Genomic DNA, 25,982 nt, shown 5'->3' on the forward strand with positions numbered 1-25,982 from the left:
GTTTCTAATTTTTTTTTGGTGTCTTTACCTCGTTTTGCTATCAGGGATATGGTGACTTCATACAATGAGTTTGGTAGTATTCCGCCCTAGTCTATGCTTGGAAATACCTTTAGTAGTAGTGGTGTTAACTCTTCTCTGAAAGTTTAGTAGAACTCGTCAGTGAAGCCGTCCGGACCAGAGCTTTTTTTTGTTGGGAGTTTTTTGATTACCTTTTCAATCTCTTCTTTTATTATGGGTCTATTTAGTTGTTCTACCTCAGTTTGTGTTAGTTTAGGTAGGTAGTGTGCACAGGTGAAATGGTTAGAATCCCCCAAGAAGGGCCTATTCTCCTGAAGTAGGCCCACATAGGTCCATGCAGATGGGAAGGGTACTGAAAGTCCATGGACTGTTTATGCCTAGACAGGAGCTGCTTGTGTCCTGAGCTTCCCCTGTTAGTTAAGCTGGGAAATTATCTTTTCCTCCAGTTGCAATTTTATTCCTTCTCCAAGGCTGGGAGGATGGCTCTAGGTGCTCAATAGGGCCTATCTCAGGCCCAGGGAATTCAGCCGCTGAAGCCGGCTGGGGAGTGGGAGGGCACATGGTAAAATATATGCAAGTACTTAGCTTTTCTGAGAGTGCCGTTCTTCTCTGGTTCTGGAGGTGTGAGTAGGCTGTGTGGCTGGCTGCTTCTCGCTGAGGAAAGTGCAGCCGAATGCTAGTACCAGCCCGCCGCCGTTCTGGGAATGGTGCTTGAGGGCTCCCTGTGATTCAGGTCTGGTAACTCCTCTCTGCTTCTGAACCGTCTCCTCCTCCCCCTGCCCCTCAGTTTGTTTTGTAAGCTTGCCCTTGATGTTCAGGGCTCCTAGCTTTTCTTAAATATACTCGTTTCACGTTTTGGTGGGGGGGTCTTTGTTGTAAGAGGGCTCGCTGGAAGCATCTGTCTATTCTGCCATCTTGGCTCTGCCTCAGTGTTACTGCTTTTTGATGTTTGCAAACTGTCATCAGATAGCCATTTATAATGAACGTTTTAGAGGCTACTCATACATACAATGAAGATTGTGTCAGGTGACCTTTCAGATCCCTTATGCCAGTAAATCTTACTATTTCTGTGGTATTACTGAGAGAGAATCCACAGGATTTGGGAAATGATTTATTTAGAGTTTAAAGGGAGTCAGGAATCAACTGTGATTAAGACTTCATCCAACCTTAACATGAGAGTAGATAGTGGAACCATTACAACACAAAGGCACAATAGAGGTTGAGCAGGTGTAGGAAAGAAGGCAATGAAGGTGCAAATGCAGGCGGGAGAACCAGCAGTTAGAATCCGTTTAGAGGCTCTCAGACTGGGCAGGACACTTAGCTGGCAGAGCCGAAGAAAGCACAGCCAGAGAACGTTTGTCAAGCGTCAGGGCAAGGAATGAATCAGCTCCATAAACGATGAAGAAAAGTGAGCATGGTAAGGAGCGTAAGGTAATAAGCAGTGTGAGGGCGTTAGAGGGCCATTTGTATGTGTTGCTGGTTGCATGGCACGGGGTGAATCTGCCTGTTTAAAAGCGATGAGAGTTAAAAAACCAAAACCAAACCCATTGCCGTCGAGTCAATTCCAAGTCATAGCGACCCTATAGGATAGAGTAGAACTGCCCCATAGAGTTCCCAAGGAGTGCCTGGTGGATTCGAACTGCCGACCATGTTGTTAGCAGCCATAGAACTTAACCACTACGCCACCAGGGTTTCCCCATGGGGCTTAGACAGATCATAATCCACATGGAGACTAGCAGACACCTGGAAATTCAAACACTGGGGTTCGCGAAAGAGATGGGGTCCAGAGAGCAACCATACTGGGGTGGTAGTTGAAGGTAACTGGATGGTTAAGAGAACAAGCAGACAATGAAAAGAAGACCGAGCGCAGAACCACACTTTCTGAGTTGTCAGAAAGGTAGAACATGGTATTTTGGAATTCAGACTGGTAAGAGTGAGAGGAGAGAATGTCTCTAGGGTTAAACACTACTGAGGAGTTGGGAAGGACTAGTCCAAAGAACAGGGCTTTCAAAGAACAGTTTCAGGAGATGAAGTAACAGAGGTGATATTATAACTGATAAAGGTGTGAGTATGCCTCAGGATACAGAGATTTTGGTAAGATCTGACTTCAAAGAGTGTGGTAGAAAGGCCAGTCAAGTAGGTCAGTAGCCCAAGGCAGGAGGATAAGCCAGTAGTCTTTTTAAGAATAGTGGATATTTATCCATGAAGTGGAAGTAATAAGACGCATTGAATGTCCACAGCAACGCTTTTCTTTCTCACTGAGGAAGAAAGCTAGTTGGACCTAATTTAAAAAAAAAAAAAAAATCACTAATATGTTTACATGGTTGAACATTTTTTAAAACATATTTGAAAGATATACATTGAAAAAGTCTCTGTTTCACCCTTGTCCTTTATCCTCCCCTTCCCCAAATATAATTACTGATTAGTTCCCATTTTTTGTTTTGTTTTTTTAGTTGTTTTTGGGACTAGGTAATCCCTTCACATGGTTCAGATAACAAAACAATATAAAAAACTGTATATACATGGAAAAACCTTGTTCACACACTTGTCCCACTTGCCATCTCCCTTAATGCCCTTTATACATAACTGTTTTTATTAGCGTATCTTTCTAGCGTATCTGAGAGCCTTCTCTCTCCCCTTTCTCATACAAAAGGTAGTTAACGTGCTGTGTGCACTGTTCTGACTGTTCTGTGCCTGACAAGATTTCCTGAAGCTTTTTTCATATCGTGAGCATCCTCATGTTTTTTTTTTTTTTTTCCCCACAGCTAAAGAATATTCCATTGTGTGGATGCCCCATATTTTAACTAGTGCCTACTGATGAATTCTCTGTCAATATTGAAAACAATGGTGCAGTGAATAACTTTGAATGTGCTGTTTCATGAGTGCTAAAGTGTGTTTGTAGATGAAAGTTCAGAATTGCTGTCTGTGGAGCCTGTATACATGAATACTCCTACCAGCAATGTATGAGAGTCCCCTGTTTCAGAGTAGGTTTTTTTTTTTTCCTCTAAACTTTAATCTTCATGGTTTTGTGGCTAGAGGTCAGGGAAGAAATGTGAATCTCATGTAATTTTTATTAGTAATAGCGATAATACTAGAGCTAAAACAGGAACTAAATATCAGAGAGAGAAATAATTTGCATCAAGAACATGTCAAATAGCAGATGGGCAGCACTACCTTCTTGCCTTCTCACAGAATTCCTGCGAACCAATTTCTATCCAAACATGTTTTCAGTTGCTTTTCGTAACTAGAAATTTGAAGATGTGTAGGAATCTTAGAATTGACAAATGCCCTTATCAGTCTTACCAGATTCATGATATTTTAACATTTTTTGAAAACAGACCCAAGATTTTGCTGGCTGATTTATTCAGAAAAGGATATTGTTAGAAAGTCATGCTTTTTCTTTTTTGAGATATGACTTGCCTTATGGGCCATGTCTCACATAAATTGACTAAAATTTGTCATCTCATCTCACCCAAAGTTGAAAATCTGAGAGATTCCCTTTAGAAATGTGTTTTAGATTTTATTTGTTCCTTTGTAAAGTTCTATTTGCCTTTAAATTTTTATGTTAGTAATTTTTCCTAATAAATGTAACACTGAACTTTTTCCTTCAAATGACAAAATGTGTTGTATTTTAGCTGAAGAGAATTAATTGTAGATACTTTCAAAAAAGCCGTTTGCCCTTCTTTTTACCCCAGAGGGCATGAACGTAAATCAAAGTAAAATGTGGCTAACAATTTAAATATGCACGTGTCTGTACACTAGGTGTGTATAAGCCAAAAACCAAACCCGTTGCCTTCCAGTTGATTCCGACTCATAGTGACCCTGTAGTCGGAATCGACTCAAGCGGTTGGTTTTTGGTTTATACACAGTAAAATGTATACAAATCTGCAGTGATTCCTCTTGATAATGAACCTTATTGCCCTTCTTAACCGTTTTATAACACTAGTCTGAGTTTCTCACAGCAGTTCCATTCTAGCCCAAAAAGCAGGATGGTTTCATTGCAGCAGTCTGTGTCACATTCACCGTAAACTTTGAAAATCATCACTGTAAAGGTAGTAGGTTTATTAACTATATGGCAGTCTTATTTAGGAGTTAGAAGTGTTATAGTCTTTGCCATTCAGCAAAAATATTTCGTTAATGATTAATTCACTCCTCTATTCCCAGTTTTCAGTAGTGCTTGCCAGAAGCTTAAATCCCCAAACTTAATAGTAGTGTTTCCATACTAAATCTTTTCTTTTTTTCTTCCGTTATAGCAGAAGGATTAGAAAGAAGGAAAGATGATAGATACCTTTGAAAATACAGTAATAGATTTGGATACTATTTTAATGTTTTTGGTTTAATTCTAAGCAGATTGGTTGAAGTGTTAGGGATGGCAGGATCATGCAGTTTCCATGCTTGTTTCTTGATAAGAAACTAAGGGAACTGCAAACTGAGGCATCAGACACGTTGTGGACAGTGTGAAAGCACAAAGCAATAAAGGTTGGGCCAGGGATAGTGACTCTAGGACATCCACAAGTCATGCTGGTCTATGGGTTGGAGTCAAGACATACAAATGGTGTGAATTCTTGTAGGTAAGTAGTTGTTAGTTGTTGTTGAGTTGGTGGCATGGTGACCCTTGTTTGCAGAGTAGAACTTCTTCATAGGATTTTCAAGGATGTGATCTTTCTGAAGCAGATCGCCAGTACTATCTTCCAAGGCACCTCTGTATGGGTTCAGACTGCCAACATTTTGGCTAGTAGTTGAGCACATAACCGTTTGGAATAGTACCTGGTTCATAACGGGTGCATACTTTAGAGTGGTTCAGCTTATCATTTCATATGTCCTGACTATGGGTATGGGATACCGTGGTAGATCCCTGGGGAATGTGTTACAGGCAGCCATCTCATGAAATTTCCTACTAGTTAATACAGTAGAGGAGTCCCTGGGTGGTGCAAATAGTTACTCACTTGGCTACTAACTGAAAGGTTTGTGGTTCTAACCCACCCAGAAACATCTTCCAAGAAAGGCCTGGTGAACTACTTTTGAAAGGTTACATCCTTGAAAACCCTATGGATCACAGTTCTACCCTGCACACGTGGGGTCACCATGAGTTGGAATCAGCTTCAGGGCAACTGGTTTGGTGTTTTTTTTGTTTTCTTAAACATTATATACCAATATTAAAAGATTTTACTAAGACAGAAAGACTATGCAGTTACAAAGTAGAAAGTATGTGAGAGCTGGGAATATTTAAAAACATGTATATCTGAAATGAAAGTTACTTTCAACATTTCTTCTTCATTCTTCCTTTTGTCCAACTTTTTGTCTTTGGTGATGGGGTGGCTCATTTATTTGAGTAGTGGGTATGTCATGGTTTTGGCAGTATGGTCGTACTAGTTGACTCATGTTCTCTCTTTTTTTAAATAATTTTTATTGCGCTTTAAGGGAAAATTTACAAATTAAGTCAGTCTCTCACATAAAAACCTATATACACCTTGCCACATACTCCCAGTTACTCTTCCCCTGATGATACAGCCCACACCCTCCCTCCACTCTCTCTTTTTGTATCCATTTTGTCCGCTTCTAACCCCCTCTACCCTCTCATCTCACCTCCAGGCAGGAGATACCAGCATAGTCTCAAGTGTCCACCTGATCCAAGAAGCCCACTCCTCACCAGCATCCCTCTCCAACCCATTGTCCAGTCCAATCCATGTCTGAAGAGTTGGCTTCGGGAATGGTTCCTGTCCTGGGCCAGCAGAAGGTCTGGGGGCCATGACAACCGGGGTCCTTCTAGTCTTAGTCAGACCATTAAGCCTGGTCTTTTTATGAGAATTTGGGGTCTGCATCCCACTGCTCTCCTGCTCCGTCAGGGGTTCTCTGTTGTGTTCCCTGTCAGGGCAGTCATCGGTTGTAGCCGGGCACCATCTAGTTCTTCTGGTCTCAGGATGATGTAGTCTGTGGTTCATGCGGCCCTTTCTGTCTGTTGGGCTCGTAATTACATTGTGTCCTTGGTGTTCTTCATTCTGCTTTGATCCAGGTGGGATGAGACTCATTGATGCATCTTAGATGGCCGCTTGGTAGCGTTTAAGACCCCAGACACCACTCTTTAAAGTGGGATGCAGAATGTTTTCTTAACAGATTTTATTATGCCAGTTGACTTAGATGTCCCCTGAAACCATGGTCCCCAAACCCCTGCCCCTGCTGCACTGCCCGTCGAAGCATTCAGTTTATTCAGGAAACTGCTTTGCTTTTGGTTTAGTCCCATTGTGCTGACCTCTCCTGTATTGTGTGTTGTCTTTCCTTTCACCTAAAGTAGTTCTTATCTACTATCTAATTAGTGAATACCTGTCTCCCACCCTCCCTCCCTCCCCACCCCATACCCACAAAAGAGTGTTTTCTTCTCAGTTTGAACTATTTCTCAAGTTCTTATAATAGTGGTCTTATACAATATTTGTCCTTTTGCATCTAATTTCACTCAGCATAATGCCTTCCAGGTTCCTCCATGTTATGAAATGTTTCACAGATTCCTCACTGTTCTTTTATCAATGCGTAGTATTCCATTGTGTGAATATACCATAATTTATTTATCCATTCATCTGTTGATGGACACCTTGGTTGCTTCCATTTTTTTGTTGTTGTAAACAGTGCTGCAGTAAACATGGGTGTGCATATATCTGTTCGTGTAAAGGCTCTTATTTCTCTAGGATATATTCCAAGGAGTGGGATTGCTGGGTCGTGTGGTAGTTCTATTTCTAGCTTTTTAAGGAAGCACCAAATCGATTTCCAAAGTGGTTGTACCATTTTACATTCCCACCAGCAGTGTGTAAGTGTTCAAATCTTTCCACATCCTCTCCAACATTTATTATTTTGTGTTTTTTGGATTAATGCCAGCCTTGTCGGAGTAAGATGAAATCTCATTGTAGTTTTGATTTGCATTTCTCTAATGGCTAATGATCGTGAGCATTTCCTCATGTATCTGTTAGGTAAATGAATGTCTTCTTTAGTGAAGTGTCTATTCATATCTTTTGCCCATTTTTTAATTGGGTTTTTTATCTTTTGTAGTTGAGTTTTTGCAGTATCATGTAGATTTTAGAGATCAAGCGCTGAGCGGAAATGTCACAGCTAGAAACTTTTTCCCCGTCTGTAGGTAACCTTTTTATTCTTTTGGTGAAGTCTTTGGATGAGCATAGCTGTTTGATTTTTAGGAGCTCCCAGTTATCTAGTTTTTCTTCTGCGTTGCTAATAGTGTTTTGTATACTGTTTATGGCATGTATTAGGGCTCCTAACATTGTCCCTACTTTTTCATCCACGACCTTTATCATTTTAGATTTGATATTTAGGTCTTTGATGCATTTTGTGTTTGTTTTTGTGCATGGAGTGAGGAATGGGTCTTGTTTCATTTTTTTTGCAGATGGATATTCAGTTATGCCAGCACCATTTGTTAAAAAGACTGCCTTTTCCCCATTTAACTGTTTTGGGGCCTTTGTCAAATATCAACTGGTCATATGTGGATGGATTTCTGTCTGGATTCTCAATTCTGTTCCACTGGTCTATGTTTCTGTTGTTGTACCAGTACCAGGCTGTTTTGAGTACTGTGGCAGTATAATTGGTTCTAAAATCAGGTAAAGTAAGGCCTCCCACTTTGTTCTTCTTTTTCAGTAATGCCTTACTTATCTGGGGCCTTTTTCTCTTCCATATGAAGTTGGTGATTTGTTTCTCTATCTCATTAAGGGATGTCGTTGGGATTTGGATCAGGATTGCATTAAATGTTTAGATCGCTTTTGGTAGAATAGACATTTTTATAATGTTAAGTCTTCCTATCTATGAGCAAGGTATGTTTTTCCACTTACGTAAGTCCCTTTTGATTTCTTGCAGAAATGTATTGTAGTTTTCTTTGTATAAGTCTTCTAGATCTCTGGTCAGATTTATTCCTAAGTATTTTATCTTCTTGGGGGCTACTGTAAATGGCATTGATTTGGTGATTTCCTCTTCGATGTTCTTTTTGTTGGTCTAGAGAAATCCAAGTGATTTTTGTATGTTTATCTTGTATCCCGATACTCTGCTGAACTCTTCTATTAGTTTCAGTAGTTTTCTTGAGGATTCCTTAGGTTTTCTAAGATCATGTCATCTGCAAATGGAGATCATTTTACTTACTCCTTCCCAATTTGGATGCCCTTTATTTCTTTATCTAGCCTAATTGCTCTGGCTGTGACCTCCAACACAATGTTGAATAAGAGCGGTGATAAAGGGCATCCTTGTCTGGTTCCCAATCTCAGTGGGAATGCTTTCAGGCTCTCTCCATTTAGGATGATGTTGGACTGATGTTCTCTTAACCTCTTTGAATACACTGGTAAAGAGAAACAATGAATTTAGGTCTCAGAGTTGACTTTGCATATAGCTTACTAATACCCTTACTTCTAAATTATGTAATTAAATGAAAAAAAAAAAAAAGACCAAGTCTGTGTTTTAGCAAGTCATCTTTTCTGATCAGTGAACCACAGTGGGACAACATGTATTCTCACAGTATAAAAAACTTCTGTTCTCTCTTCTATGTTTGTTACCATTGGAGAGTATTTCTTCCCTTGAAAAGTATGAGGAGGCCCCCATTTGCTTACTTTCATTCAAACTTAAAACTTACATAAATAGCTTAGTCCAAAATATATTTATGGAAGTAAAAATATTTTTGACTGAGAGGAAGACGTTTATAACTTCTCTTTTGTTCAACGGGTATTGTGTTTCCTATTTGAAGTTCCAAGTCAGTGTACATAAATATTTTAAAATGTATGTGCTGTTTACCAGATGTTCATCACGATGAATTTATTTCTCAATATTTTATAACTTTTAATATAAAAAAATCTATGCATTTCTTAAATTTCTTTAGAATTTAAGCAAAGGAAATTACTGAAAAAAAATTTTCGTAGTGTATAAAAAATCCTTTGAAATAATTTCTCTCTATAGACTTGTATTGAAGTTAGGAGAATATTGTTGTGGTTGTTGTTAGGTGCCATGGAGTTGATTCCGACTCATAGAGACCCTATCTACAGCAGAACGAAACATCGTCCTTTCCTGCGCCATCCTTAGAATTGTTGTTATGTTTGAACCCATTCTTGGCAGCGACTGAGTCAGTCCATCTTGTAGAAGGTCTTCCTCTTTTTTGCTGACCTTGTACTTTACCAAGCATGCTGTAACCATCTTTGCTTCTAAGGAGCATTCTGGCTGTACTTCTTCCAGGACAGATTTGTTCATTCTTCTGGCAGTCTGTAGTATGTATATTGAGTATTTTTCACCAACATCATAATTCAGAGCCATCAATTCTTCTTCAGTTTTCCTTATTCATCGTCTAGCTTTCACATGCATATGCAGTGATTGAAAATACCATAGCTTGGGTCAGACGCGCCTTAGTCCTCAAGGTAACACGTTTGCTTTTTAACATTTTAAAGGGGTCTTTTGTAGCAGGTTTGCCAATGCAATACGTCATCTGATTTCTTGACTGCTGTTTCCATGGGTATTGATTGTGGATCCAAGTAAAATGGATCATTGTTTTATCTGTTTATCATGATGTTGCTTATTGGTCCAGTTAAGGCTGTAGTCTTTGATCTTCATCAGGTAGTGCTTTAAGTCCTCTTTGCTTTCAGCAGGCAAGGTTGTGTCATCTGCCTATCGCAGGTTGTTAATGAGTCTTCTCCAATTAGGATGCCCTATTCTTCTTCATATAGTCCAGCTTCTTGGATTATTTGCTCAGCATATGGATAATGAATGAGTGTGGTGCAAGGATACAGCCCTGATGCACACCTTTCCTGATTTTAAACCACTCAGTATCCCCTTGTCCTGTTCTAACTACTGCTTCTTGGTCTACGTACAGGTTCCTCATGAGCACAATTAAGTGTTCTGGAATTCCCATTCTTTGCAGCGTTATGCATATTTGTTGTGATCCACATAGCTGAATGCCTTTGCATAGTCAGTAAAACACAGGTAAACATCTTTCTGATATCCTCTGCTTTCAGCCAGCATCTGTCTGACATCAGCAATGGTATCTCTTGTTCCTTGCCCTCTTCTGAATCCAGCCTGAATCCCTGACAGCTCCCTGTCAGTGTACTGGTGCAACCACTTCTGAATTATCTTCAGCAAAATTTTACTTGCGTGTGAGGTTAATGATAAAAAAAAAAAAAAACCAACCCCGTGCCGTCGAGTCGATTCCAACTCATAGCGACCCTATAACGACCCTATAGGACAGAGCTGAACTGCCCCATGGAGTTTCCAAGGAGCACCTGGTGAATTTGAACTGCCGACCTTTAGGTTAGCAGCCGTAGCACTTAACCGCTATACCACCAGGGTTTCCGAGGTTAATGATTTTGATAATATCCACATTCTCTTGGATCACCTTTGTTTGGAATGGGCACAAATATGGATCTCTTCCAGGTGGTTGGACAGGTAGCTATCTTCCAAATTTCTTGGCATAGACGAGTGAGTGCTTCCAGTATTGCATCCATTTGTTGAAACATCTGAGTTGGTATTCTGTCAATTCCTGGAGCCTTGTTTTTTTGCCAATACCTTTAGTGTATCTTGGACTTATTCCTTCAGTGCCATCAGTTCTTGAATGTGATGGTTAAGATGGTGTGTCACCTTGGCTGGGCCGTGATTCTCAGTGTTTTGGCAGTTGTATAATGTTGTGATCACTTTCTTGTTGAAATTTGATATGTGATCACCCCCATGATGGAATCTGCTGAGGGGTACTGGTAGGGGTGGGGTCTGTAGCGGTTCACCAGCCCCTCAGCCTTCATCTCTCTGCCTTCGGCTGCTTACTTGCTTCCTGACCACCTTGCAAAGGTTGTTGGCTTGTTCTGGATCCAGCAGCTGTCTCTTGTCTGACCTCTGGTTCTTGGGACTTGAGCCAGGAGGTTATCTGTCCATCTTGGGATTCGCTGATCTTCCTGGCTGCCAGCAAGGGTCCTGCTCCCCAACCTGCCTGTCTTCGGTTCTCCAGCCTCTGTAGCTAAGTGACTCAGGAGAAACGTTGTGGCCCTGCCTGCCAACCTTGGGGATTCCTCGACCATCACAACCTGTGAGTGGGATCCCCGCTCTCCAACCTGCTCATCTTGGGTTCTGCTTCTGTGGCTCCATGAATTGGGAAAGGACCTTATCCTGATCCAAGGACTTGGGATGTTCCAACCCCTACAGTCGCGTGAGCTGTTGCCTTAATATAAATCTCTCTCTCTATTTATACGCATTACTGGTTTTGTTTCTCTAGAAAACCCAGCCTAAGACATTGATCCTATGCTACCTCCTGAAGTGGTAGAACACTGAGGAGTTCTTTTTAACACAGTGACTCTCTTTATTCCTTCCATCTTCTTTTGATGCTTCCTGTATCATTTAATATTTTTCCCATAGAATTCTTCAGTATTGCCACTCGAGGCTTGAATTTTGTCTTCAGTTCTTTTAGCCTGAGAAATGCTGAGTGTGTTCTTGCCTTTTGATTTTCTGACTCCAGGTCTTTGCACGTGTCATTATAATACTTTGTCTTCTTCAGTCTTTTACGTGGTCATTTCTTCTGTTTGCTTTAGCCACTCCACATTTAAGAACAACTTTCAGAGTCTCTTCTGACGTGCATTTTGGTCTTTTCTTTCTTTCTAATGACCTCTGTCTTCCTGTATGTCCTTGATGACATTCAACAACTTGTCTGGTCTTCGGTCATTAGTTTTCAGTGCTTCAAATCTGTTCTTGAGATGGTCTCTAAATTCAGGTTGGATATGCTCAAGGTCGTACTTTGGCTCCGGTAGACTTGTTCTAATTATATTCAGCTTCAACTTGAACTTGCATATGAGCAGTTGATGGTCTATCCCATAGTCAGCCCCTGGCCTTGTTCTGACTGATGATATTAAGCTTTTCCATTGTCTCTTTCCACAGTTGCAGTTAGTTTGATTCCTGTGTATTCCATCTGGCAGGGTCCATGTGTATAGTCACCATTTATGTTGTTGAAAAAAAGATATTTGCAATAAAATTCTATTATATGATCTCTGGCATCATTTCTGTCACCAAGGCCATATTTTCCAACTTCTGATCTTCCTTTGTTTCCAACTTTCTCATTCCAGTCACCAATAATTATCAATACATTTTGATTGCATGTTTGATCAATTTCAGACTACAGAAATTGGTCAAAATCTTCAGTTTCTTCATCTTTGACCTTAGTGGTTAGTGTGTAAATTTGAATAGTGGTCATGTTAACTGGTCTTTCCTGAAGGCGTATGGATATTATTCTATCACTGACATTGTTGTACTTGAGGATAGTCTCAAAATGTTCTTTTTGACGATGAATGCAATGCCATTCCTCTTGAATTTGTCATTCTTGGCATAGAAGACTATATGATTGTTCAATTCAAAATGGCCAATACCTGTCCATTTCAGCTGACTTGATACCTAGGATATTGATGTTTATGCATTCTATTTCACTTTTGACAACTTCTTGTTTTCCTAGATTCGTTCTTCGTACATTCCGTATTCTGATGATTAATGAATGTTTGCAGCTGTTTTGTCTCATTTTGAGTCATGCCACATCAGCAAATGAAGGTCCTAAAAGCTTGACTCCATCCACCTCATTAAGGTCGACTGTACTTTGAGGAGGCAGCTCTTCTCCAGTCACAATTTGAATGCCTTCTTAACTGAGGGGCTTATCTTCTGGCACTGTATCGGACAGTGTTCTGCGGCTATTCATAAGGTTTTTATTGGCTGATTTTTTCAGTAGACTGCCAGGTCTTTCTTCCTCGTTTGTCTTAGCCTGGAAGCTCTGCTGAAACCTGTCCACCATGGGTGACCCTGTTAGTATTTGAAATACCAGTGGCATAGCTTCCAGCATCACAGCAACACAGAAGCCACTACAGTACGACAAACTGACAGCAAGTGGTGGAGGAGAAAATTAGAACTGTCATTTTTTAGTTGTAAAAAGGACCTTTGCAATTAGTCACAGTGGTTTCTTAAAATCTGTAACCCTACATAAAAAAAAATGGTGTGTCAGTTGTATTTTTGTCAATCCAATCATTTTATAATTACCCTAGAGCTGCTTATTATTTTTAAAATCATCCTGTGATGAATCTTTTGTAGAGTGAAGTTAATTATGAGATTTGCGTAAATGCAGATATTAATTTTTATGTGTTGCTGAAAGGGAAGTCAGCTATATTCCTTTTTATGGTATATTAAAACATATTTGAAATGACTCCTTTATTTCACCTTAGAAAAACCTAGATTTCCTAGCAAGTTTTTACTTTAGAATTTAGGGATCATCCCACAGAATTTGTTAGTCCTTACTGTGTACCAGACATACTTCTGGGTGCTTTATAGAACTTTATCTTACTTAATTCTCCCCATAATCCTATTAAAAAAAAATTAGGTAAGGTATTTTTATTATCCTCATTTTACAGATGAGGAAACCAGGGCTTAGAAAAATCAAGTAACTTGCCTAAGATTGTTTGTGAAATCAAAGTTTAAGTATTTTAAGAATACTAATTTTCCTAGTTTCTTTAAAGCAATTAAGGTATAAAGTAATTTGATTCCATGTAAACTGGTTACATAGAATTCAGAGCTTTATCATAAACTTATTCTTTTTTTTTTTTTTTTAAGTAAAAGTCATATATTCAGATTGTCCAAACCCATTGCCATTGAGTAAATTCCGACTCATAGCGACCATTTAAGGTTTCTTTGTTTAGTTCTGGATGGTTCAATGAAAAGGTACCTGGTTTTACAAATGGATACTTTACTATTTTTCAGATCAAAGACTTAGTAAATGCTGAGACTTTAGGAACAATTCAAAATATGAGTCTTAACATTATTGTTGGTTATTATGCACATTTTTTTTTAGCTCTTCAAATAAAGCAGAGTGTTCTTCATAACTCCATAATGAATAATACATTCCAGTATGTGACTGTATGGCACATGTGCTTTTTTCGATTTATGTAATAAAAAGTTTTTTGGCTGATGGAAAAATTCAGGAACATTTAATGGTGATAGTTGAACAACATGATGAATGAACATAATTGTCAATGAACTGTACAGGTGAAGATTGTAGAAATGTCATGTGTTTTATTACCTATATAGTTACCACAATTAAAAATTAAAAAAAGATTTTACAAACTTAAATACTTATGTTCTTGTCACTATATAAGGGATGGATATTTAACTGTAGAATGTCACTATGGAAAACAGAAATGATTCAACTAAGTAAGTATATATCACGGCAACTTTCCTACCTGTGTTTCTGCTTTGTCGTACTGTAAACAAATCACTTCCCTTATTTCACCCCAGAGTATAAGGTGTCTCTGAGTTTGTGTTTGTTTTGTTAGTTCTGGTGTAGAAGTCAGTTGGTTTTCTCATACTTAGGTTGTGTGGCCTCTTGTTTTTTTAAGCAGATTTTGAAACTCTGATAATGGAATCTTGGTATTAATGGATTTTCCTTTTAATCCCAAACAGAACAACATTTTGCAGATGTCGTACTCAGTGAAGAGTTCCTGAATCTTGGCATAGAACAAGTATGCAGCTTAATCTCAAGCGACAAACTTACCATTTCCTCAGAAGAGAAGGTAAATATATTTTTCTTGCCCCAGAATACAGTAACACAGTATTTGCCCTTTATTTCAGTTTTTTGGTAACTGGATGATCCTGTATGTATAGTGATAGTCGGTTGTGATCTTTGATCTAGAGGTTAAGAAACTCAGCTCACTCGTTGATTGTGTCGATTACTGTTTCTTCAGTTCTCAGGAGGTTGGTTTCCCTGAATTGTTAGACATTAGAGCTTTGCGCTGGACCTCCTCAGCAAGAGCTTACACACATTAAACTGTCTGCAACAGCTGCCTCTTTGCAAATGAGTTTCTTCACACAGCAAGATGCCTATAAGAATTGTGATCCAAAAGTAGTTATTTCTCAAACCGAAGACATTTACTATCTTGTGAGTAGGGAGAAGTTCCCAGGGTGGCAAAGTTTGGCTGACTTCAGCCTGGATATCCTTCATTGTCCTCTTTCCTTAGGTTGGTTCCCTGCTTGTCTTTTTCAGTCTTCTTTATCCTCATAGTTTGGCTTGCCTTGCTCAGCCACATGCACTTTTCATATAGTTGGAGAGAGAAGGTTTTCTGAGTTGGCTGTTTTCTTTGGGTGGATTTTGAAGCACACGGGAATCAGGGCACAAATGCTTGTGAAAACACTGCTCTTAAAGGAAATGAGACTTGAGTTTCTATTTTCTTTGCTTTGCATTTAAAGTTGTATAAACTCTGATTCTCTCCCTCAAGGACAGTTACTCCACTTGAGGGTAAAAAGACACATTTACTCTAATATTTAAAGTACAAGAAAATATGTGAAAGGGAGTTGTAAGATGTATAACCTTACCACTCTAGAATAGAGGAGGAAGACGTTACCTTTTAGATTTAGTAAACATGTATCGAGTGCCAACTATGTATCAGACACTGTCATGAGCCCGAGATACGAAAAGATTAGCAAAACAAAATTTCTTACTCAAACTAAAGGACTAGTCCCCAAAACCTAAACCAAACCACTGCCATTGAGTCAATTCTGACTCATAGCGACCCTATAGGACAGAGTACAACTGTCCCATAGGGTTTCCAAGGCTGTAATCATTGTGGAAACAACTGCTACATCCTTCTCCCATGGAGTGGCTGGTGGGTTCCAATTGCTGACCTTTTGGTTAGCAGCCAAGCACTTAACCACTGTGTCAGCAGGGCTCCTTAGAGTGATAGCCAGTGGGGTAAATAAATGATTACAGAATGCTGTAGCTAGCCTCAGATGTATGATCTAAGTCTTTAAAAAGAAATATGAGTTTGCCAGAGAGATAAGGAAGGGTGAGAATAGGAAAGGCATTCTAGAGAAGGAATTGCATTCTGTGGGTCTGTTGTGCTTGGAGCTTAGAATATGTTTGGGAGAGTGATAGGAGATCAGATTGTATGGGGCTTAACTTTACCAAAAGAATATGGCCTTTGTCCTTGGTTCCTGACAGATGACCTCTAAAACCTTTGGAATTTCCCTAATCATTGAAGTGTCTTTGATGAGAACATCCAGAGCACACCTGAGGGTTTATTACTTTTGTAGGGTGGGGGCTGACTATGCTAGAAAGACCCGTTGCATGATATCAACCTCATGCAACCTCGTGCTATTGACTGACCTCAGAGGAGAGGGACTGGAGTTTGAATTATGCAATAAGATCCCCAGTAATGATCTGGGCAGGAAAGCTCCCTGGGCTTCCTGACTAGTTACAGACATTGGTTCATGTGAGAGAGTATTAGCCCGTTCCTTTATGGGATGTGGAAGCTCTGTGTTAGGAATCCTCCCAGACCTTGCCCTGTGCATCTCTTCATTTATAACCTTTTTGCTATAATAAAAGTGTAATTGTACATATAGCACTTTGTATGAGTTCCATAGCCAGTTGTTGAACTCAAGGGAGTAATGGGAGCCAGCAGGTCAGAACTAAGTGGGAATAGGGATCCCTGTGTTTAAGGCTGTTATCCTGAGGGGGTTGAGGGAACCCTCAGATTTATATCTTCTGGGGTGGGGGCATAGTCATGGTCCATACAGATTGACTTCATCCTAATGATGAAGAGCCACTAAAGAGTTTTAAGTAATAGAAGAGTGATGTCAGATCTGTTAGAAAAATATTACAAGGGCTGGTCTGGTTATCCATTGTTTCTAATAAACCACCCCAAAATCTAGTGGCAAAACATAATAACCGTTTTATTATGTCCACAATTCTGTGGCCAGACTTCAGGCAAGGCATAATAGGGACAGCTTGTCTGAGCTCTGCCATGTCTGAGACTTCAAGGTGGCCACGCAGACAAACAAACCCACTGCTGTCGAGTCGATTCTGACTCATAGTGACTCTGTAGGACAGAGTAGAACCTGCCCCATAGAGTTTCCAAGGAGCGCCTGGTGGATTCAAACTGCCGACCTTTTTGGTTAGCAGCTGTAGTAGCTCTTAACCACTACACCACCAGGGTTTCTCTTCAAGGTGGAGTGGGAATCAAATGACTGGAGATGTCTGGGATGGTTCTGCTGGAGCCATGTATTTAGGGCTTCACTTCTACACATGGCATCGTCTGGGTCCGTAATGTCCAGGATAACTACTCCACTTACTTTTCTAGATCCTGGGCTGGTTTGTTTGGCATCTCTCTCAACCTCTTTCTCTCTTTTTTCCATCTCCATATAGCTAGGTTGGATTTCTGATAGCATGGTTGTCTGAAGGTAGTCAGATTTCCTCATGACATCTGGCTTCCCCCAAACAAGCAGTTCCAGAGACCTAAGTAGAAGCCACAAGACTTCTTATGACTCAGCTTCAGAAGTCATGTAGCATTGCCTCCACCACATTTTATTGGTTTTGTAGGAGACGTCATATTCAGTGTGAGAGGTTCTTCCATAAAGCTGTGAATATTGGGAGATGTGATTTTAGGGGGGCCATCTTTAGAGACTAGCCTTCATATTGGTCGTGTGTAGAATGGATTAGAAGTGGACTGGGAGTGGATACTAGGGCCCGATAGGAGGCTGCTGAAGTCATAGCAGTGAGCAGTAAGGATCTGATGTAGGATGGTAGAAGTAGGGGTGAAGAGGAGGAGACAGAACTGAGAAATAGTAGAATTGACAGGATGCAGTCTGTTTAGTTCACTTCTTTCGATAAATACTTGTTGACTGAATGAATTAAAGAGGGATATGAATTATAATGTGGATTATTTTTAGCTTCTTGCCCTATTCCTGCATCAAAATGACTGTAACCACTTATATATTGTCAGACGTTTTCTAAAAAAAAAAGATAGCCTTTTAAATATCATCAGATGATATATTTATCAGTCTGGGAGGATATTATTTAGTAAAATGCAGCCTTCATATTAGCTTGTCTGATTTCTCACAGATATATGTTGTAAGTAGTGCTGCTTATTTAGTTTACAAAAAAAGTCAGAATTTTAATATTTTAATATACTTAGTATTGTGAAAACGCAGAGTTAATCTCTCTTCACACCCTCAATTTGTAGATGCATAGTGCAACATTTTTTGTAAACTTAAAGAAAAAGCCAAAAATGAGTTTGTAAGGGTTCATGATTTTCATTCTACAATATCATTTTGTTTTATTATATTGGGTGTTTCACTGTCCCTAGGACTTGAGATTTAAACCCAGGTAAGTAAAACTAAGTTTACTTTAAAAAGGTTGCCAACAGTGAAACAGATCATGTATCATCAAACTATCAAAACTACACTCAAGTTGAAGAAGATTAGGTAATGTACTTGGCAAGTGCTTATTAAATACCAAATATACTAGCTAAATACCAAATGGTGGGGGGCGGGGCAGGGAGAAGAAAGGAAGGGAGTGAATGGCTTTGTAAGTATATCACAAGTCAGGATTTTGAAAAAAAATTGAGTCATAGGTTAAATTTGGACGTCTTAGTTGCAAGTAAAAAATAGTCTCATATATTTATCCAGAAGCCTTGGTACATAACTCATTCCTTATTTTTCTTTTCCCCATATTTTCTGAAAGGTGTTTGAAGCAGTAATAGCTTGGGTGAACCACGACAAGGATGTAAGGCAAGAGTTTATGGCTCGGCTGATGGAACATGTACGGTTACCTCTGCTTCCTCGGGAATATTTAGTTCAGGTAAGCTTAGATGCGAAACACACAAGTGTGCGTAGCGCTGTGTCAGCAGCCCCAACGGCATGGAGACCCCTGTCCCACAGAGCTACAGAACACAGGTCCAAGGGGTACAAGACCGAGAACGGTAAAGCCACCTGCAGTGTTTGGCAGCTACTCCGTCTTAGGCCACCCCCCATTCTTAGAGGTTTGCTGGCAGCCTCTATTTCTGATTTGGGTGAGCAAGTATTAGAACGTATCCAGGCAGTGTTTGTGGTGGTGGTTTAGCTAGTTTCATTGAATCGATTCTGACTCATGGAGATCCCATGTGTTTTAGAGTAACCCAGTGCTTCATAAGGTTTTCAGTGGCTGTGATCTGTCTGATGTTGATCGCCAGGCCTTTTTTTCCAAGGTGTCTCTGGGTGGATTCGAACTGCCAACCTTTTGGTTAGTAACCATTTGGTTAGTAAGCATTCCAAGGTGCTTAACCATTTGTACTCCACAGGGACACTGGTGATCATTTAACTGCACATAAATAAATGTGCCTATGGCTCTGCATCTCTGCTACATTTTCCTTTGATAGTATCTTCTGAGTCTCCTGCAGAAATGGAATTTGGAGATTTGATCCAAATACTCTCATAGATCAAGAGGCAGTTGTTCAAACAGAATAAGGGGATACTGTGTGGTAAAGTCAGGAAAGGTGTGCGTCAGGGTTGTAAACTTTCACCATACTCAGTCTATATGCTGAGCAAATAATCTGAGAAGCTGGACTATATGAAGAAGAATGGGGATCAGAATTGGAGGAAGACTCATTAACAACCTGCAGTATGCAGATGACACAGCCTTGTTTGCTGAAAGTGAAGAGGATTTGAAGTACTTGCTGATGAAGATCAGAGGCTACAGCCTTCAGTATGGATTGCACCTCAACATAAAGAAAATGAAAATTGTCACAAGTGGATCAATAAAAAAACCTTATGATAAATGGAGAAAAGATTGAAGTTGCAAAAGATTTCATTTTACTTGGATCCACAGCCAACACACATGGAAGCAGCAGTCAGGAAGTCAAATGACCCATCGCATTGGGCAAATCTGCTGCAAAAGACCTCTTCAAAGTGTTAATAAGCAAAGATGTTACTTTAGGGACTAAGGTGTGCCTGACCCAAGCCATGGTGTTTTCAGGCCACCTGATATGCATGCAAAAGCTGGGCAATGAATGAGGAAGACTAAAGAAGAATTAATGCTTTTCAATTTGATGTTGGTGAAGAATATTGAATATACCATGAACTGCCGAAAAATGGAATAAAATCTGTCTTGGAAGAAGTATAGCCAGAATGCTCCTTAGAAGCAAGGATGGTGAGACTTGGAACATGTTATCAGGAGTCAGTCCCTGGAGGAAGACATCATGCTTGGGAAAGTAGAGGGTCATCGAAAAAGAGGAAGACCTCCAATGAGATGGGTTGACACAGTGGCTGCAGCAGTGGGCTCAAGCACAACGATCCTGAGGATGGCGCAGAGCAGGGCCGCGTCTCGTTCTGTTGTACGTAGGGTCGCTATGAGTAGGAACCAACTTGATGGCACCTAACAACAACAGCTATTTAATTCTACTTCGTAATTTCACAATGGCATACATTTGTTCCTTTATCTTTATTTCTAAACTGAAGAATATTAAGTCATTTGAAATAAATAGGAATAAGTGGTTCTTTAGTAACCCATAGGACAATTTTAAATTTACTGTTTTATTTTACCATCGTACTGTGGAAATTTCAGTATTTTTATAATTGAAGCTGTATCTAAAGCAACATTTCTTTATTAAGAGATTTGATCTGAGCTTTTTATGATTACTTGTTCTTCATTATTTGTTGTGATCTGAATAATCATTCCTGTACTGTTAAAAAATGAACTAACAAAAAAACTCTTGCTTTTGAGGTCAGGTATAGCAAGGACAAGACTTACTTGTAGTGTAGGACCATTACTTAAAAATATTTTGGAAAAAAATTTTTTTTTTGTATCTATTCCCTGGATACTTTGTTTGCCTTTTTTGTGTTTGAAAAAGTGTTTTCAATTTATAAGGAGGAGTTCCTGGGTAGTGTAAACAGTTAATATGCTTGACTGTTAATTGAAGGTTGGCGGTTCGAATCCACCCAGAGGAACCTCAGAAGAAAAGTCCTGACAACCTGCTTCTGAAACATCAGGCATCAGAAACCCCGTGGAGCACAGCTCTCCTCGGACGCACGTGGGGTGACTCCGAGTTGGACTTGACTTGACGGCAGCTGGTTTTTACTGTCTGTGCCACCTGAAGCACTCATTATCTAAATTTTCTTTTCCTACTGTTTGTCTTGATGGTTAAGGATAAAAAACATATAATTACAGTATTATCTAATGAGTTTATCCTGTTTTATAGTTGTCATTGAAGTATATCATTTTCATTGCAGTTCTTCTCTTTATTACTTGAATATCTTTTTTCTCTGTAGGCCAAATACGTGAGATGTTTGAAAATTTATTTTTCTCCTGGTGTCACTTATAATCATTTCTGTTACTTTTAGACTGAACTGGAAAGGATAGTGATTGCTTTTTCTTTTTGTCTTCTTTATTTCTGTTTCAGTGTTAGTTTTACTATAAAACAGCAGCTCCCTCATGGGGTGTGTTTGATTTCTTCTTTCAGAGGGTTGAAGAGGAAGCCTTGGTCAAGAACAGCAGTGCCTGCAAAGATTACCTCATTGAAGCTATGAAGTATCATTTGCTGCCAACAGAGCAGCGTGTGTTAATGAAGAGTGTCCGGACGCGACTGAGGACACCCATGAACCTTCCCAAAGTAGGAGCTGTTGTTCATACTCGTTCCTCATCTGAGGCCCATGTAGTGAAGCTAACTGTTAATATTTTTACTTGCCTGAGTTTCTGTGTTTTATTGTCTAGCTTCCCTGCAACAGAGAATGTGCCTAAGAATTCATTGTAGTCTATATAATTCAACCTCTGTTATATTTGTTGGGGGTGGGAGTTGTTTGGTTCACTTAATATTTATAAACTGCAAGATGTCACTTTTCTGAAACAGAAAATGACTGGTTTTTGTCCCTTGTCAGTTTTATTATTTCTAAACAACAACAGCAACAAAAAAACCAAACTGTCACTGTGAAGTCAATTCCGACTTACAGCGACCCTATAGGACAGAGTAGAACTGCCTCATAGAGTTTCCAAGGAGCAGCTGGTGCATTTGAACTGCCTACCTTTTGGTTATCAACCAAGCTCTTAACAACTGTGCCACCAGGGCTCCTTATTGTTTCTAGTTATAAGAAAAATAAAAGTTGCTATTGAGTCAATTCTGACTCTGGTGACCCCATGTGTTCAGAGTAGAACTGCTCCACAGGGTTTCCAAGGCTGTGACCTTTTGAAAGCAGGGGGCCAGGCCTTTTTTCTTAGTCGCCTCTGAGTGTGTTCAGACCACCAGTGTTTCAAGTTGTAGTTGAATGCTCAACCAATTGTGTCACCCAGGGACTCTCTAGTTGTAATAGAAAGAAGAAAGATTAGGTAAAAAGGTTTTTTTATAAATTAGGTGTTTTAACTGGAAACACAGTGGTTCCCAGAATTACATATTAGAACGAAGGATGATAAAATAGATTGTTAAGTTCATCTTGCTATTCCCTGTTGTATACTTGACGGTTCACCCACGCATCATATGTCGCCATTTCAGCATAGATTTCCCACGTCTTCCCATATCTCCAGTGTTCGTATTTTCCTGTGTTAAAGCTCGTATCACACCTTTGTCGTTTTAGTTGAAGCCATTCCTGTTTTACTGATTTAATTTTTCTTTCAAAATACCCCCCGTTTCTGTATCTCTCTTTGCAATTCTTTCTGCTCCGTTTTCATCTGTAGAGTACCAGAAGACCAACACTTTAAGCACCACTTGGTGTGTGGTCTTACCAGAATGACTTCTTATAGAATGCTTTTATTTTTTAGGTTACTCTTATGTGTGTTTGAGGCAATGATGGGTTAAAAAATGAGAATTAATCTGATACCCATTGCTTTCTTATATCTTTCATCTTCAATTATTGTTCCCTATCCTTTTCATTGAATGGTGTCTTTTAAATTCTTTCACTTTAATACTTTTATTTAATGTTTTTCCAAGTTTTATTTCTGGAGTCCACATTTTTATAATTGCTTCGAGCCTGTATTGGTGTTGTTTTCCCATTATGCCCTGTGTTGACAACAGTTCTCAATTTAGAATCAGCTGCAGATTTTGCCAATGGCTGTTCATTCTCTTTTCTAGATCATTAGTAAATATTTGATAGTGCACCTCACTGCTCCCTCTGGTGACCACTTATTAGAAATACCCACCCACTGACAGTCCATTTGTAGAAGGTTTCAGTCCATATGATTATGTTTATTATTCAAGCCAAAAATAAGTATTTTGGCATATAGCATCCAGTGAGATTCAAGATCAAATGGATTCATATTTGGCATGATTTTTCTAACATCCCTCTGCATATTCCCATTTTGTTGGCCCCTAGAGGTTTGAATACTTTTATCAAAATATTCTGTGTTCTTACTGAGAATTATTGTTCTTTAACAAAAGGTATTTACAAGGCATTCACTTCCTACCCTGTTTTGAAAATTGGTATTTGCCTTTTTTAAATTTTCTGATCTCTCCTCAGTTCTCCAAGATTTTTCAAAAATAATTGTAAGTGGCTCAGTAAGTACATTAGCTAGTTCCCTTAACACCTTAGTATGCATGCCATCTGGGTCTGCTGATTTTATAAGTGTTATGTTTCCCAAATCCCTTTCACCTGCTTTCATAAGTGGCCATCTTTATAAGTCTTCATTACTTCATATTTGTTTTGTCAGTTTTTGTTCTTACAAATAATATACTGATAAAAAATGTCCAGAGTCGTGGCCAACTTGAAGTTACCATTTCTCTTATGCTGGTCTTTCTAATTTCTCTCTAAATGGTTTGTTTTATCTCTAATAACTTTTTAAACATTTCACATTTGTAAAAAAAAAAATCTCAACTTATATAACCCCTCTTCTGGCATCTTTTGCATTGCTGTCATTAACTTTGTTGCCGACCTTTACAGTAAAAACTAATTGATGTCTAATTTCTGGAATAAGCATGCCATTTTTCAAAACCTTCCGAAGAGTTCTTGGTAAAATCCTATCAAGTATCTTATTTCCTCTCTTTTGTAGAGTTGCAGTTGTCTGTTTAGTTTACATTGTTTCTGGGCTTCTCTAGTTGTGACCTTGGAGTGGCCCTTCCACCCATGTTATACTTTGGGGTTTTTTGGTTCTTTTTTTTTTATAATGAGTGTACTGACTCATGGAAGTTCTCTCTTATTCTACTCTATCAGAACGGCTAGGAAGGAGGGGTAGCTGACCTGGTGAATAACAACGAGCAACTCTGTTGCTTTGACTTTGCGTGTTCCATCCATTCTCATGATCCCTTTTCAGAGTTTATTTATACCCATGTAATTTCTCGACTCGATGGCAGTGGTTTTTTTTTTTAATTTCTCAAAGTTGCTTATGTTAAGATGCTCTTTCAATGATGGCATTTGTCATTTTAGAGAGGTATATTCAAGATTAATTCTAAGTAGGTAGATAAGAATGAAGGACAGATTAATTTCTCATGCTTACGTATTTTGTAGCAATGGTGTGTTTTTACAACAGTGAGTCAAATTCGACAAAGTGTGGTAGTAGTGCTGAGCAAAGTATCGTAAGGTTTTGATCATATTTCTACCATAATGTGACTTAGTACTTTAATATTAGGTTCTGATTCTGTGGACTGGTACTAATTCACATGAATGATTCTTTTTATAACTCAAACATTACTTTTGCGTTCTCAATAAATAGTAAAGTAAGGCACCTTTGGATTTAAACATAATGTAGAACTATTTTTCTGTTGTACTTTAATATTAGTAATTTTTGTAACTTTTATTTTTACAAATGCTGTCGTATTTCTTGGAAACCCTGGTGGCGTAGTGGTTAAGTGCTACGGCTGCTAACCAAAGGGTCAGCAGTTCGAATCTGCCAGGCGCTTCTTGGAAACTCTGTGGGGCAGTTCTGTCTGTCCTATAGGGTCGCTATGAGTTGGAATCAACCCGACGGCACTGGGTTTGGTTTTTTTTTGTTGTTGTTGTTTTTTTTTTTTTTTTTTGGTCATATTTCTAGGCATATACCTGCCTATATTTTTACCAAGTATTTCTACTGAAATTTCCAAATGGAAAATCATGAAACTTGATTTTTCAGGAGGCAATTTTTGACTAATATTTAATAGGTGAAGAAACTGAAGTGAATAAGTATGAAGTCTGTAAGCATGAGATATTAAATCTTTCCTTCATCTTTACCTACCCATTGAGAATGTACTTGGTCTACATTTCAGGATGTTGTTAGCTGCCACAGGGCTGGCTCCCGACTCATGGCGCCCCATGCGCAGTGGAATAGGACTGTTCTGATCCATAGGGTTTTCACTGGCTGATTTTTGGAAGTACACCAGCAGGCTTTTCTTCCTAGTTCATCTTAGTCTGGCGGCTCTGCTGAAACCTGTTTAGCATCGTAGCAACGCCCAAGCTGCTCATGAAATGCACTGGGCCCAAACCCTGATCTCCCACATGGAAGACAAGAATTCTACCACTGAACTACCACGGCCCCTCTTGAAATGTCTTAACTCCTCACTCTTTGCCTTCCTCAAATATGTCACATTTGACTTTTGCATACAAAACGTCTTTCCACTTTTCTAGATCTTTTATATTAACATAATTAATATGGTGTGTCTCAGATGACATCAGGTGGCTTTTACAAATTACATAGAGTTTTGAGCAGCCCTTTCAGTGGTAGCCAGACAGTGTTTTTTTAGCAGTCCCTTGATCTCATACAAATATCCTTGTTTTCCTGTGTGTATGCTACCTTCTTCCTGTTATGCCTGGTTCCTAAAGCCCCAAATCCCCACCTGTCTTACCTCTGTTGGGGAGTGAAGGACAAATATTACTGATTCTCTGTATGTAGGAGCACATTTTCCTTTCCATCCTCGATGTGCAAATGTGAACTTTTGCATGGAAATCATGAGATTCATACTTTGAAAATAATGAAATCTGTAAATCAGTATTGTTTTGCATAGATTTTTTTATAAGTTTCTCTTCTGAGATTTATTTAATTGCTCCTCATCAGATACATTATCCCGAGCCTCTTTCAACTGGTGTCTAACTCTGCTGGGGAGAGTTTGGAAGTTTTGAACACAGATCCTACAAAAACCGCCAAGTACGATATTGGTCTCACCGTGCCTTCTCCCTGTGTGATTTTACAACCTTAAACCCTTCCTTTTTTTCCCTTTGGTGGTAGGAAAGGTTGGTACTTGTGGGTTTTCTTTGTTAATTCTTCCTTTTATTCATTTGCATTCAATACTAGA

At 39.2% G+C, this 25,982-nt stretch overlaps 1 protein-coding gene across 4 annotated transcripts in view; it reads left to right on the top strand.

Moving 5' to 3' along the window:
* Positions 1–25,982, top strand: part of KLHL2 (kelch like family member 2) — a 126,545-nt gene that overhangs the window by 82,479 nt on the left and 18,084 nt on the right. For all 4 annotated transcript variants that reach the window (XM_049863876.1, XM_049863878.1, XM_049863875.1 and 1 more), the window contains 3 exons: positions 14,452–14,561; positions 18,506–18,622; positions 21,258–21,407. In XM_049863876.1, coding sequence (XP_049719833.1) covers positions 14,452–14,561; positions 18,506–18,622; positions 21,258–21,407 — 377 coding nt within the window. The remainder of the gene's footprint in view (positions 1–14,451; positions 14,562–18,505; positions 18,623–21,257; positions 21,408–25,982) is intronic.

Source organism: Elephas maximus, chromosome 21, assembly GCF_024166365.1.
Source record: "Elephas maximus indicus isolate mEleMax1 chromosome 21, mEleMax1 primary haplotype, whole genome shotgun sequence".
Lineage (NCBI taxonomy): Eukaryota > Metazoa > Chordata > Mammalia > Proboscidea > Elephantidae > Elephas > Elephas maximus.